This window comes from Amblyomma mixtum, chromosome 5 (assembly GCF_055824585.1).
Source record: "Amblyomma mixtum isolate Tamu chromosome 5, ASM5582458v1, whole genome shotgun sequence".
NCBI classification, from domain to species: domain Eukaryota; kingdom Metazoa; phylum Arthropoda; class Arachnida; order Ixodida; family Ixodidae; genus Amblyomma; species Amblyomma mixtum.
Genome location: NC_143016.1, coordinates 32,886,327 through 32,901,334, shown reverse-complemented (window position 1 = coordinate 32,901,334; position 15,008 = coordinate 32,886,327). Strand labels below are relative to the sequence as shown.

At 45.1% G+C, this 15,008-nt stretch overlaps 1 protein-coding gene across 3 annotated transcripts in view; it reads right to left on the bottom strand.

Annotated features, from left to right (window-relative positions):
- Positions 1 to 9,385: 9,385 nt before the first annotated feature.
- Positions 9,386 to 15,008, bottom strand: part of LOC149341695 (uncharacterized) — a 48,674-nt gene continuing 43,051 nt past the window's right edge. For all 3 annotated transcript variants that reach the window (XM_089543861.1, XM_089543862.1, XM_089543864.1), the window contains 2 exons: positions 13,649 to 13,759; positions 9,386 to 10,253 (listed from right to left, as the gene is read on the bottom strand). In XM_089543861.1, the coding sequence (XP_089399987.1) occupies positions 10,105 to 10,253; positions 13,649 to 13,759 (260 nt within the window). In that variant the 3' untranslated portion in view covers positions 9,386 to 10,104. The remainder of the gene's footprint in view (positions 10,254 to 13,648; positions 13,760 to 15,008) is intronic.

The window sequence follows — 15,008 nt, the reverse complement described above, 5'->3', positions numbered from 1 at the left end:
TACAGCAGCAGCAAATACTTCTCTGGTTTGGGAGAGAGGCCCTGATTGCACCAATTGACAGAGTTGGCTTATGTTCCAATCTGCCAGAGACGGATGCACCATGGAACAAAATCAAATGGGGAGAAAAGAAAGAAAAAAAAAAGCAGGCATGCTATTATAACATGGCACTTTCAGGAACACTGGTTCCTTCTGAGAAGTCCCGAAGTTGCATGAAGCAAGTGCTTCTGGTACTGCAAGGTATCAAAGTTGTTGTGCACCCTCACAAAGCCCAAAACAGGGGAACATGGGAGATGCACTGCAACTCTGTGTGAACTCTGCCGGCCACCGTTTTCCTTTTTCCTCACTGGGCGTGCACGTGTGGAAAGACCACAGCCCCAGCGGGTCTTGCACAAGCAGGCAGAGACATCAGCTGTGAAACACAGTGTCCACAATCCTTCACACGCAGGAGGCACATGATAGGTTACAAAGTGAGCACCACTGTCCTGCTGCTACAAGTCACGTCTAGGAGAGAGGACAAGTAAAAGTGAGCCAGATCAACGTGTGTGGGGGCTTGAAAAAAAAAGTGGAATGATTCATGATAAAAAGCTGCAACTCTTGAAATGCGGACTGGCCGTACAGTAAATTATCCTACTGCTCTTTGCACAAATGCTTGCAGAAACTGTAGGCACTGAGCATTGACAGTGGGTCAGTGTTGAGGATTGCATACCTATACGTACTCATGTTAGAGCTTCTCCTCCCTTTAACAGGCTGAAAATCCATGCATGTATGCATGCATACATGAACATTCAGAAATTTGCAAAAACATTGAATTTTTGTGACATCAAAGGCTGTAATATTCATTATCACAAAGCATGGTCAGCAAAGAAGAAAATTCTATAATAAGCCTCATTTCTGCTCAACCCAATCAAGTGCTCATTAGGAAAAGCACAGCACACACACACAAGTGCCTGCCCTACCTTGCTTTAGATATGCGTCATTTCACAATTTTTCAAGAAAAAAATAAATGATGCTATACGATGCGGGAACTGAAAGCCACGTTAAGAATGACCATGCTGGCTGAATTTCACACCATGGACAAAGCACTTCACACCTAATATTAGCAGTGAATACAACCTGCAACAGGCTTTTGCACCTGCAACAGTGCTTGGAAGTGCCAATGTTCATCATGAACTGTTTTAACAAATATTAGCACACAATGATGAGACAAACATAAGCACCGACACTAGCATAATGAACTCAGTTCTGCCTTGCACAAATGGCCAGGCCTCACCGCTCACATAAATGTTCTTCCCCCATTTTGTTTTGGCACACCTTACCAAACCATTATTGCAAAGAAACCACAGTGCCAACAGACAAAAGGAGCTAATGATTCTGGAGACTCCCCAATGCTTGTGCGTCCACAGCTTGTATAGCTCGGACTTGTGATATAGCTACTTGGTCAATGCCCCAAAGGCACTAAGTTTCTCAGAGCCCTACTCTCTAGGCCACATTTGTGTTGGAAAGTCACTACGTGCCTGCCGTGTGCAAGTAGTCAAATGGCATGCCAAGTGTGTAGGCACAAATACACGCGCACACACGTTAACCACTGCAGAAAACTGTCCATGCCGGAAGGACATTCGGAAACTGCTCCACTTACAGTACATCACAAGACCATCGAGAAGGGGTAGCATACTCTGTGAAAGGCTGCATACACAACAAACACTTTCGGGGGACTAGTACACATGCATGCATTTGTGAGAAGCAATGCACACCACCATGGAGGTGTCCCAAAGGACCGAAATACAAGGGCAGGAACAACAGTTGCGCTTGTCCTCATGCGTTTGGTATGGTTCACGTCATGACAAAGGATGAGCAATTTTTTTTTTTTAAATGTCCAGATCAATGACGCTCGACTAGATGAGTGAAATGTGACGTCTCAAGCTAAGTATGTAACACAACCTTAGTTGGCATAGGATTACCGTGTTGTTGGTGTGCTTGTATGTGTTCTTGTGCCCAACCAAATGAAGCTGTTTGAGAAAGGGAAGGAGGAAAACAGAGGGAGAGAGGAAATGAAGGAGAGGCAGACCTGCGACTTACACCGATGGTTAAGCAACCCCAACATGACAAGTTTATCTAACTATGGCAGCTTTGCAAGGCACACTGCTGTACACATCTTACTCTTTGTCCGGCTGGCGCACTACAGACAATTACTGGCTTATATGGCATACATTAACCTTTGCAGGAACAAAGCAAAACACTGCTTTGCGGCAGACGGTTGAAGACAGACCCCACAGTCTCAAGCATTCATGAAGAAATTCAAGCAGCCTGCAACCTCTCACACTAATACATCTGTGGCCAGTGCCTTACAAAAAAGCGGTACGAGTGCCCTTGGAGACAGCTTTAAGGGAAGTTAGAAATCAGAACGTAAAAGACAACTGCCAATATAACAAATAACACGTCATTCCGTCTGTGGAAGCAGAGACAAAAATAAAGTGACGAAACATGAGAGGGATTGTCAGTGATTTCTGTAGCCTTCTTTGAGCATGTGTACTAACAAAGCAAGCATTCGCTGGACAATGACAGAGCAGTCACAGAGATAGCACAGCATTAGCATAAGCCCTGGTTACAGCTATACTACAAAAGTAAAATCAATATTTCATGTAGTAGTAACTTGTATTGAGCACTTTCAATGTATTCTGCATGAGTATCATGCAAGCAGGCATGTTGGCTTGCATCCATGCAAAGTAAAAGCAACAGCCGTTTGCATGCACTGCAGGTGCTGGCCTGCATAATATAAAGCACTCTGAAGAGAGTATGAAATATGGCTGCTGTTTACGGCAACCTCAGTAAATGTGCATTTACCACCGGATACAGAAGAGCAGCCAAGAAAGGGATTTTAAAAGACAGACAGACCTCCGCAAACATAATGGTTTTGTTAGCCAACTTAGCAAAATAACACCAATCTGCATGTAACTGCTCCGTGTGGAGAAATGCAGAGATATTGCCATTAAGTATCCTGACCAATGGTGATACCAAAGATTTCGTTCTCCCAACAAACAGGCGACCAAGCAGCCCCCATGGCTGATCAAGATGACCTTCAGTTACTTTAAAACATCTGCCAAGCTTGCTTGCTAACGTAGCTGAGAATTTAACACTGCAGAACCCCTCCATCAGATACCCCATAGTGCAGCCTCACAAACTAGACAGCACTCGCTCCAAGGTGTAAATTAATACATGTTAAGGATTGCACAAGAGGCTTCTACTCCTTATAAACTCTGCGTTGGCAGCATAGAAAGAATATGAAACTAAGCTGATGAGTATTTTCAAAGGCAACTCTTGAATGATGCAAAAATGTAATGTAAACCAAACAAAAATGAGTGCAAATATGACCTCTGTCACCAGCCAAATCGCGCAGGCATGCATATACAGCTCCTAAAGCAAGTGCGAATTCATTGCTGCCAGCTGTTCTTGTGCCCACAAACAAGCCCCGAATTCAGATGTGCAAGCAGCACATTTGGACAAGGACCAGATACCAGGCACGTGGTGAAACATGCCACACTCACCAATCCTGTATGGCAATGCAAAAAATCTTGCAGGTTTAAGAGTTTCAACATATTAGGGATCAATGCATGCAAAATTACTGCCAGCAAGCAATGAAGCTGACGGCGAAGTTTCTAATGAAGCTACACATACACCTGCTTGCAGAGTGCACTCAAGCCTGTAAGTGATGAAAGATCTGCTCCATTTGGAAGTAGCATGCCCCACACAGTCACATGATGCCTTAAATATGTACGCAAAGTCTGAAGCAGCTCCGTGTCTTAAAATACTTTCTCAACAACCATGAAATTACCTACAAGCATAGTACTACCAATGTAGCAAAACACACAAAGAAAGCTTGCGTACATTTGACAGCCGGAGCAAGGTGCTGGAATCTGAAGACTACCACTCAGATTTCTATTTTACAAATGATCAGAACTGGCTACTTCAGGGATAGGAAGAGAAATAATAAAAACAATAATAAAAGAGGCTACAAAGTAAAGCAGCTACCTACTTGGCAACAAGTCAAAATCACTGGCAATAATTGCACATTGTTCGAAACTCTCTTTGCAGTAGAATTCTTCCCTCGAGGCTACATAAAATATTAACAAAAAAAAAAATCATTGCTTAAATTTATTACACATTAGAGGTCCTGACACACAAAAAAACAAGCTCTAAGTCTGAAAGAGAAAGACATGTGCACTCTGGCCTTGGGATGTCTCTTGCTTCAGTCTGTTCAAAACAAACATGACTACATTCTAATGACAAGACGCAAAGGCTGAGCTATAATAATAATAATAATAATAAAAAAAGCAACAACACTTTCGCTTCCACTTTTCTTCTGCATTTCACTTGAAAACCCGAGAAACAATACTTGCATGGACATACTCTTTCCATAACAGAGTCGTTATGCGAGAGTAAGGCACAAGACTATGACGACAAGTTTAAAGATGGGGTAGGCTAATCCACACAACATGCACCATTTTTCCATGGCAATTTACAAGCAAATGCCGTTGGCGATCCAAAATGCAATGAAACAGCTTTGAGTTGTAGCCCCAGGCTGGCTGGCTGACCACGCGTGACACATATACTTTGCACATTGTGTTGTACGTCGTATGCATTGCACATTCAGTAGCGATTCCCCAAAACTGCTCTTGGCAAATAAGCGAAGTAACAATGCCAAGGTTGTTGGCAAGTCAAATTAAAAACAGCAGTCAAACTGTTAACAGTCTTGTACTTTGCCCACGGTCGCGAATGACTATATGCATTTGTACAGGCTTATTTGTGTGCCAAGGATCTGTGACTACTACTAGCAGCCTTGCAGCTTAGCATTAAGAGACCCTGCAGTGGTGATTGGAGATATGTCAACGTGAAAAACAAGCCATGCCTTGGTACAAACATAAGAAAAAAAAATGAAAATCCAATGAGGTCAAAGGATGTTCTAAACATTGTTCGCCACTCCAGGACCAACGGCAATGTTGACGAGCCTCTACACAAAGCCATGGTACAAAGGAATCATCCAATGAGAACAGAGTTCCAACAAAAACATTGATGGCTGCCGCCTTACAAAAGCAGACTCTGAACACATATCCTGACATGGAGTACGTTCATCCCAAAAAATGGCAACTTATAACGCGTTCCTTACACAAGTGTTAAAACAACGGCCACAGCAGAAGCCCACACCAAATTAAAGGAACAAGCTTAAAAGCGACACCCTTGACCCGATTTCTTTTTTTGCCAGTATTGGGAAATCCCCAGCACAAGCTGAAAAAAGCTTTATGTGCCACTCTGGTGTACCAACTACTGGTGCCCATCATGAACGGAGTGTGCCCCTGACCAATTCAAGTTACAAAAGCAGGTAAGCTCAAGAACAATAGGTGAAGACTAAACTGCCACCACTACCTGCTTATCTTGCAGGCATTCCACTTAAGTTTCAGCACTACTTCATCCACTGCATGACACAGACCTTGCTACTCTTCACACTTGTGAGGATAAGTGTGCAATACTGAATTGTTAGGGTTAAGCACAGCATCTTTTCTTTTTGCTGAGAGTGCCAGATATGTAAGAAAGGGGTTGAAAAACCACATTTGCTTCTCCACAGTTCCATCTATGGGAGAATACAGGCTGTGCAACTCTGTCTCACTGCATCCCCCGCCCTGGTTGTAACGAGTGAGGCTGTTGTTTTGTGCACTGAATGAACAGCCTCTTGCATCCGTCTGCCTCAATTCTTTCTTTCCCTTGCACTGGATTCACGCCTGTAACCACAGGGAAGAATCTCAACTAGCTGTGCGTATCACAGGAATCGAGAACGGGGAAGGGACAAAAAAAAAAAATATGGCTGTCATTTCAAACAACATGGCATCAACCATGCTGTTCATATGCCCAGGGTTAGGCAGCCCATTGGTTGAGGCTTTGGTACACAAAACTAGAATAATAGTTAATACTATACACACAGTATCACCAGATGTTGTACCATATTTACACGACCGCTAAGCAAGAGCAATAAATTATGCTCAGAACACAGAAAGTAAAATGCGGCAAAACGAAGGAATGCGTCAAATACAAAAGAACATGCAGCATTTCTTTTTAAAGCCAAATGCAGGAATGTCTTCTTATTGCTGTAACTGTCAAGCCTTATAAGAGGCACATTTGACTGTTTCACAAAAGCTGGAGCTAATCTTCACACAATCTGGCTCCAACATGTGCTCAAATATACTTCCTGCCAACAAACTGCAATGGGTGTGCAAACGCTGGTTATCAAATTGTTAGTCCCGTTCGTTTCGTTTATGGGGTTTAACGTCCCAAAGCGACTAAGGCTATGAGAGACGCCGTAGTGGAGGGCTCCGGAAATTTCGACCACCTGGGGTTCTTTAACGTGCACTGACATCGCACAGTACACGGGCCTCTAGAATTTCTCCTCCAAAGAAATTCCAGCCGCCGCGGCCGGGATCAAATTGTTAGTGGACACAAGCAGATTGAAAGGACAAAGCAAGGTACCTTTCAACAGCTTTTTGAATCATAAAATGCAGCAAAACACAGAAAAGTTGTGCCAAATAGCCCATACTCTGAGCAAATTTAGGGACTGCCATTTCTGCATTACGCACTCTGGCATTTGAAATCAAAAATCCAAAGCTAATGATACCCCCCTCTTTGATCGCCAATTCCAACCACAGAAGTCCAAAAAGTGCTATCTATACTTTTGCTTCATAACATTTTGTTTCTTTTATAAAAACGTTAGAAATACCATGCAATAACTTCTGAATTCTGTGAACAAATTAGTAGATTTGAAGTTGTTCTAATATTAAGTAAAACACTGCTCTACCCACATAGGTCTAGCAATAGGCCAATGCACTGAGTGTTTCAGCGATATGTGCCAAATGCATTCTTGAACAGAGGTGGTGGTGGTGGTGTAAATGTACAGGTGGGATTAGCCTCCCACTGGCCTGGAATTCTAAAGCTACATAACCCACTTTTCATAGTCTACCAAAATTTTATTACGGCGCACATAGCAGACTGCACAGTGACAACAGATCATCCTCCAATAGCATGGCCAGCTACTCTTGGCTTTCATCGGGGTTATTCCCTACGCATAACTTCAATTATGAAGAATGGAAATTCTTGGACGTCCATTTCCACATGCCATTTTTCACATAACCTTAAGCAAAACCAACTTAGCTTCAATCAATTCCACCACGGATATCACAGAACTGACAAGTGATGTTTTGACAGGAGAACTTGCCCAGAAGACAAGTCCTCTCATAAAAAAGTTGGCTATCAGACCAAGGCTTGCCCCTCAACCATTGCCCCTCTGTTTTGTGTTGTCACGATTGCAGTGAATGTGATTAGAAGTCCCAGGATCCTACTTCCTTGAAACAAATGGTTCGGTTTTATGCGGCTTAACGTTCCAAAGCGACTCAGGCTATGAGGGATGCTGTAGTGGAGGGCTCTGGATAATTTCGACCACTTGGGGTTCTTTAGCATGCACTGATATTGCACAGTACACGGGCCTCTAGCATTTTGCTTCCATCAAAACCTGCGGCTGAGATAGAACCCGCATCTTTCCGGTCAGCAGTTCAGCACCATAACCACTTTGCCACTGCGGTAGCTCAAAACAAATGGGCAATGCATAAAATCGTCTCTAGAGTTCCTTAAATTTTTAAAACTTTAACCATTTGCACACCCATGCCTAAAAATAAAAGACATTTCACAAGGCGCATACTTATGCTACAGTCCTTCCTCTACACATGTACCCCATGTAAGGTGCCAGTGAGCTAGTAATTTCCAGCAAAATTAACTCGGTTTCTACTTGAACTGCACATAGGTAGTACGAGAGCCTTGACAGCACCGAAGCTGTACCTCGGGTGCGCTGTTCAATTATTCTTCTTTGGATGCTACATCAGAAAATGGCATGGTAACACATGAGAAGAAGACGCCTCAAGAAGTGTCATCTTCACATGACACTTCTAAAGGAAGCTGCCTGGCGTCTTCCATCATAAATCTGTACCACTTGCATGCTATTACAGCTCCCCTTCATTATGTTCCAAGCACTAACATCTGTAACGCGCAATAATACAGGCGTATACTAAATTTGCAGTTCCGAGCAATCAAATATAACACTCAATTCCAGTGCTACTCTTATACAGCAACAGAAATCCGTCTTAATCACGCGTGAATACTGTCAAAGTGCTAGCTCACAAGCAATGTACATGTAGACACCACTGCTGGTGTGTGCAGTTTCCCAACTGCTTTATGAAGTTTACGGAAAGCAACGCACACCACCGCACACCACTATGCACACGCATTACCAGCATCAGCTCTAGTTGTCACAACTGTGTATAAAGGCAGCTGGCAAGGTACCTCCACAAGAAACCTAGTAAAAAAGAAAGCAGGACACCACAAACCAAAACGAATTCAGCACTCCATCTACATGCACAAGGCTGGGGGAAAAAGAAAACACAACAAGAAGGACAGCGAAAGCACACTTGTGTTTGGTTTCTGCAAAGCAGTGCAAGCGTACAACTGCCAACACCAAAGCTATGGTAAACTTTAAGCTATGCTATAGCACTTGCATATTCTTCCCCTATAACTCTATAAAGGAGGCATACTAACATTACACTGGGGACTAGTAGACGAGCAATATGTTTATAATCAAACCAAAAAGACTTTTAAAAAGGAAGGCAAAAGTAGAGAAGGGACATGAGCAGTGCCCTACGCTGGCTCCGTGCACTGCTCTCCTTGGGCAAGCACACACGAACATCAACAATCATAGAGCCAACATCAGCATTCCTGTCAACTGTTGGATTTCTGCAAAGCTGCTGCACCGACAAAGACTGCCACCGCAGCAGAATCCAGGAAATGCGACCACCAAAGAACCCGTTTGCGGTGGAATGCATCATCAAAAACCTTCTGCTTTCCAAGAGGCAATGGAGACAGTGGCAATGGCGGCGGCAATGTCAGGTGCAGTCTAGGCTTGGTTCGTGGACGGCAGAAAGAGCACTTTTGCCGCCGACTGCTGCTGCACTGGGATGCCTGGAGGAGTTGATAACAAACAGCACGGCAGAACTGCAAGGCCAAGTGTCTCTTGCTAACCACCAGTTCCTAAAGGCAGGCTGAACGTCTTTCGGTACAAAGACGTCTCCTCGGCAGACCAAATTCTGACCTCTACATGCAATAAAACAAACAAAAAAGGAGCAGAGCATGAAGCCAGCTTGAGAATGTCAAGAGGCCACAGAGGGGCTTGCAACTGTCTCACTTATCTGCCTTTACAGAGTACGGGGGAAAAAAAAAAAAAGGCACAATCTAGATTGCAACAAAAGAGCACAGCAAACAATATCTGGAGGGCCCCTGCATGCCTGGAAAACTTAAAGGGGACAAAACAGTGTTGGCATGCATATCCGTCTGCATAGGAAGGAGGCCCGCAGAACAAAATGACAACCATAAAGGAAGTGCGCACATCAATGGGTACTTCCCTGACGGGCCTAAAGACACACCCATAAGGGCAATCCAAATGCTTTTTGAAGCCACAATGCATTAAATGGCATTACAAAGATAAGGCCGCCTCGAGGTGGTCATAGCAGAAGGAGCTGCACTCAAAAAAAAAAATAGAAAGAGGCCAGCCAGTAGGTGTTCAATTTGACATCTCTGCAGACTGTCTCACTGTGATCGCAGGATGTTAAGAAGCAACAAGGTTCAATAAAGGAAGAATGCAGCAACATCTCAATTTTCACCACCCTCTTAGGAGTGACTTTCTTGGAGGAGACATAGAGAGGATCCATTAACTTCAGCAGCCTGAGTCAATGGAAATAACAGCAAGGATGTTGCCTCCCCATCTAGCATGGCACAATTTTGGTAAGATTCTGTCACAAACAGAACAAACAGAGCAAGCAGAGTGGCTTAGAAATGCAGTTTCCAGCTGACTGAGCGAGGGTTCTACACACTGCTGTGCTGTCAAAGAGCAAGGTAGCAATCTCTCGCCGCCCAGCGCCAGTGGCCCCACAGTGGCATTGCAGCAGGCTAAGCGAGGGCCCCAGGAGCCTCCTTGCCTGCCCCGCAACCACTGATGAGGAGCAGCGCGGGCAGCAGCAACCGTCAGTAGTACTCAGAGTCCGAGCTCTGGCAGGGCTCAGAGCAGTCCCGGCTCTCGGAGGACGACGGTCTGGCCCCCGTGTGGTGGTTGCTCTGGTCATTCAGCAGCTCCGACAGACGACCACCACCCTGCTGGTACAGGCCGCTCACACCTTCCAAAAGAAACAGACCACTCCCGTAAGGAAAGAAGCCCACAGAAGCAACACTGTACGCACACTTGCTGTGCTTTAGGCAGCAGTAATGATAAGAAGGCTGAAATGCATTGCTGTTATTGACTGCTGCGTGTCAAACTGAAATGAGGAAAAGACAAAAAGGAGAAAAGACAAATTAACAGCACAGCAAGAAGCTTGAAAAGAAATGGACAGAAAATACCACAGCCAACTTTACAATGCATCACAGAACGGCAGACTCAAAGAAGCTAGGCCATGCCATGAATGAGTGCTTCAGAAGCGGGCTCCGTAGAAGGCAAAACGAGTGATTTCTCTTTTTTGTAACAGGCGCCTAGATAACAAGGTAAAATGTGAATTTGCAGTTTTTAACAGAAACTAAAAACATTTCATCAGAAACACAAAAACCAGAATACCGTCAAGTACATGAAATGCTGAAAATAGTGATGCTGCTGGTAAAATGAAAATCAGAGTAATTTTTTGAGCACTGAAATTTCCAATTCGGAGCACTTCGGAGCAGAGGAACGTCGATTTAGGAGCAATCTGGAGCACTAAAATTTCCAACCTGGCGCATTTTGGAGCAATAAAACATTGATTTAGAAGTACTCTGGAGCATATAGCTTTTAGTTTCCAATTCTTTTAGAATGGCAAACAATGTTGGAAAAAGATGAGTGTGGTGTAAAGGTGTGCTGCACCATAAGTTCGTCATTAACCCTTTCGCTGTCACGGACGTACCGGTATGTTTTTGCGCTTCCCCCCCACAGTGTCACTGACGTACCGGTACGTTCTCTATCGTGCGTTCAAAATTTCGCGCTTGAGCGCAAAGCTGACGCTCTTGGACTAGCCGCGCCATCTGTTGAATCTTTCTACAAGTTCGTATTTTCGCCCCTTACTGTTATGGTACGTGTAGTGAAGAGTACAGAGCGACTGCCATCCCACCCCTCTCTCTTTGCTGAGTGGCGCATTCGCCGGATCATGACGCGCGCGCGTGTGGTTATGGGTCCAAGGGTTGTTCTGCCATCTGCCGTTGTTTTGCAGGTTTTTATTTTTCTTCTGTCGGCGTGTGAGCTACGGCGCTTCAAGTTCAAGGGTGCGCACCGTTGCCACTCCGAGAGTCAAAGAAACCGACACATGACTTGATCGCTGCTTTCGCTCTCTCGTCGCACCCTCGCTTGCGGCTGGCAGCAGCAAACGTAAAGCTCCTCTAACTTTGTTTTAGCCTTTTTCCATCTCCCTCTCTCATCTTTATTACACAGCGTCCCATTTCTCTCTGTTTTGCGGGCCACTGAAAGCACACCCCTGCTGCGCATTGGAGCGGTGACTCCGATTCTGAATACGAGCCAAGCTCGGATTAGGACTCTGACAGCGTCTCATCCGAGGAAGAGGCGAGTTCCGCATCGTCAGATTCTGACGTTGAAACAGCGGGACCATCATCCCGGAAGCGTGCGACACCGGGGGTGCGTCACGGGCAGAAACACCCGACAGCGAAAGGGTTAATGGCACAAAGTAGCACCCGACATATATTCAATTCTAAGTTTTACGCTGTACTATTGAAGAGGAGACACATCTGTGAAATACCGTATAAGGGCCACACCCGTGTATGGGCCGCAACCCATTTTCCTGAAGGAAATGTTTAAAAAAAAAAGAAATCTGTGTAAGGGCCGCACCCGAACTTTCCGTGACTCAGGCGGGAATAGCCTTCTAAATGTACGCGCTGTGGCCTCCGCGATCAGCCCCCGGCTGCGAGCAACGGTGCGCTTGGTCGCAGAGGCCACGCACGCGCCATTGCCTCGGAGGTCATGCACGCACACAGGAGCCTCCAAGTGCTGTCCATGGATGGCGCCCGAGGTCGCAGTCATCATCATCATCAACTTTTCCCTCTGCCGCGACCTCCCGCTATCCTCATCGGCATCAACATCGCCAGCTCCAGCCTTTTGTTGCTTTTGTGGCGTGTTCACAGTAGTTGTAGCAATTGTGGCTTTCGAGTGCTGCCACTGAGTGTAGCAGTTTTAGCACGATGGGCAAGCACCTTAAAAGCTGCAGGGCTGAGAGTTAGCACTCGAACATTGCAAGCGTGCAGCGGGCAGGAAATTCGACGCGGCCGAGGAGTATGTCCGATGATGGTGCAACCAAAAGGATGTAATGAGAAATGCAAGCTGCAAAAAGAATGCCTTCCGAGGCAAGCCGTGCAAGTTTCCTGAACTGGAAGAGCTGCTCTACTATGTGGTGGAAGTGCGGAACACCGACTACATGTTGACAGCGGATATGCTGCGCGGCCTCTTTTGGGATGAGCGTGCACCAGAGCACAGCACCAGCTCAGAGTTCAAATACTCCACGAGAGACGATTTAACGCAGAATAAAAGTCGCTCATTGCCTGAATGGTGTCTTTTTAGTTTCAAAAAAAAAAATTTTTTCGCACATCGCGTGTATGGACCGCACCCCAAAAATTGGCCCTAGAAACTGGAAAAAAAGTGTGGCCCTTGCACGCATTTATACGGTATGTCACATTACGCACCGTTTTCTGTGCAGTGCTGAGAATGATCAAGAGTGTTTTGAAGCAGGCCTTGAGGCAGGAAAATTTTCAATTTGGAGCAAATGCCATCCATTTTGAAGCACACACACAAACTTCAGAATGGAAGCCTAAAAGGTGACTTTATAGCCTTTTATTTGACAAAGTATTTCTTATAGGAAGCATGCAACAGTAGATGAAAATAAAATTGTGCATGATGAACAAGTACCTGGAGGCCTTTACCAAAATGGGAATATGCTTTTTCATGGCTATAAGAAAAACTGCAGTGAATGGCACATGACACACTATGACACACATGACACACTATGGGTGTAGAACAAGAAAAAAAAAAAAAAGACACTCAATGATGACAAAGATGTAGCAATGTACCATCGGAACCAGCTCTTCTCATCCAAGGAATGCAACACAATGCAACACACGATAATCACAAAAATGTGACTAGGCCAAATAGAAACTGGCGTACAAAACAGGACCACATTAAAATCAGGTATTCTGCCAAAAAAAAAAAAATGCCACAGAATATGGCGCAGCACAATACATAAGTAAAGCATTGTCTAGGTTCTACCATAAGTTTGTCAAGCCAGCGAAGCTTCGAAGACTGAAGCAGTGGCGGCTCACGTTGACTATATAAGCGCGGAGCTGAAATTGCGCGAATTTCAAGCTGCGTTAGCAATGGCTTGCTTGTTGTTTTTCTGCATGACATGCGGACCACAAAAAACGACTGTGGGGGTGGCACCAGCAGTGCTACGTAAAAATCTGCGACATTACGTTCACAGCTATTGGCAGAAAACCCACAATTCATGAAACCATTCCTCCAGAAACCTACAGTGAGAGAGAAGGCACAACTCACGTGAGAAACCATCCATCCGGAAGGGACTCGACGAAGGCATCACAGCCAGGATAAGAGCAAGGCACTCGGCTACTTCGTTGCTCCTGGCACAGGAAAGGGCAGGTGTGTGGCCTGAAAACAAAGTGCAAGATGACATGAAGAGTCCTTTGAGCCGCCTTCCGACACATGTGAAGCACGGGGCACGAAGACTGGAAGGAGGGGAAGATAGACAGAGGAAGAGGCTGTATGTGCCAAGGTGCTTGAATGTAAAAATATATCAAGAGCAGCATATACAGTCAAACCTCGTTATATTGAACACGGATATTGAAAAGTATTCGCTATATTGAATTGTTTCTAATTATTTTTAACAAACACATGCATTTCCAACTTTATATATGGAATGTGGTTTGCCCAGCAGTGGGTGTATTCAGGCTGATGATGACGATGAATACATATACTGAACTGCGAGTGCCAAATTCTGCCCGGCCAGAAAGCGGGTGGCGGGCTTTGCCTCACAACACAGGTGACTGGTGGTGGTGCAGCAAGCATTCGCGCCACAGTTCACGCTTTATCTCGCATTTGCCAGCACCGCCACAGAAGATATAGCGGCGAGAACAGTTCGTAGTCACGCGGTTAGCATCCGTTTGTGCCTTTTGTGCACCCATCGATAGTGCCCCGGAACTAGTGATACGGTTGGTTATTGTAGATTTTGAGCAGCCATCCTCAGCTCACGTCGACTGTCACGGAGCGGAGGTGGTGAAAACGGCGATAGCTTTCACCCTGGCGTCTCATTTTTTACACGACACCACTGTTATGCAAGGAAACTACTCTAGTTGGCGCTGGTCTTGCTGCTGCCATGTGCTGCGGTGCTGTGCGGGGAAGCCAACCTAAGCGGTGTTTGCCGCTCGGTGTCTTGCGGCCTCCGAAATCATCGCAAGTGGCTTCGAAACGGTGCTAAAACTAGGAAAAAGGTCTCTCCCAATTGCCATTCTCCATTCTTTTTCTGACTACATTTAGCTTCTACAGCGAGAGTTTTTGCGAAAATTTGTATTGCGAATTTCGGCTATATCGAACTATTTCACGATTTTTTACCAGTTCGCTATAACGAGGTTTCACTGTATCACACGCAGAGGCTGTGGGCAGAGTCTCCAATGACAGTAGCTTTTATTTGATTCCTCAAGGACATTCACATGCACTTCTAAAATTAGGACTAATCATCTTCCAACTATGCGCAAGTGTACGTGATTCTCCTCTGTTTTGTCTGGTTTGTCCAAAAGCACTTGCAAAAGATTAAAAGCATGTAATAAATATGCCGAGCATTTGCTGTATGGCTCAATGTCTAGAGAGACTCGGCAGAGTTCCACCAGAAATGGGCCCATCT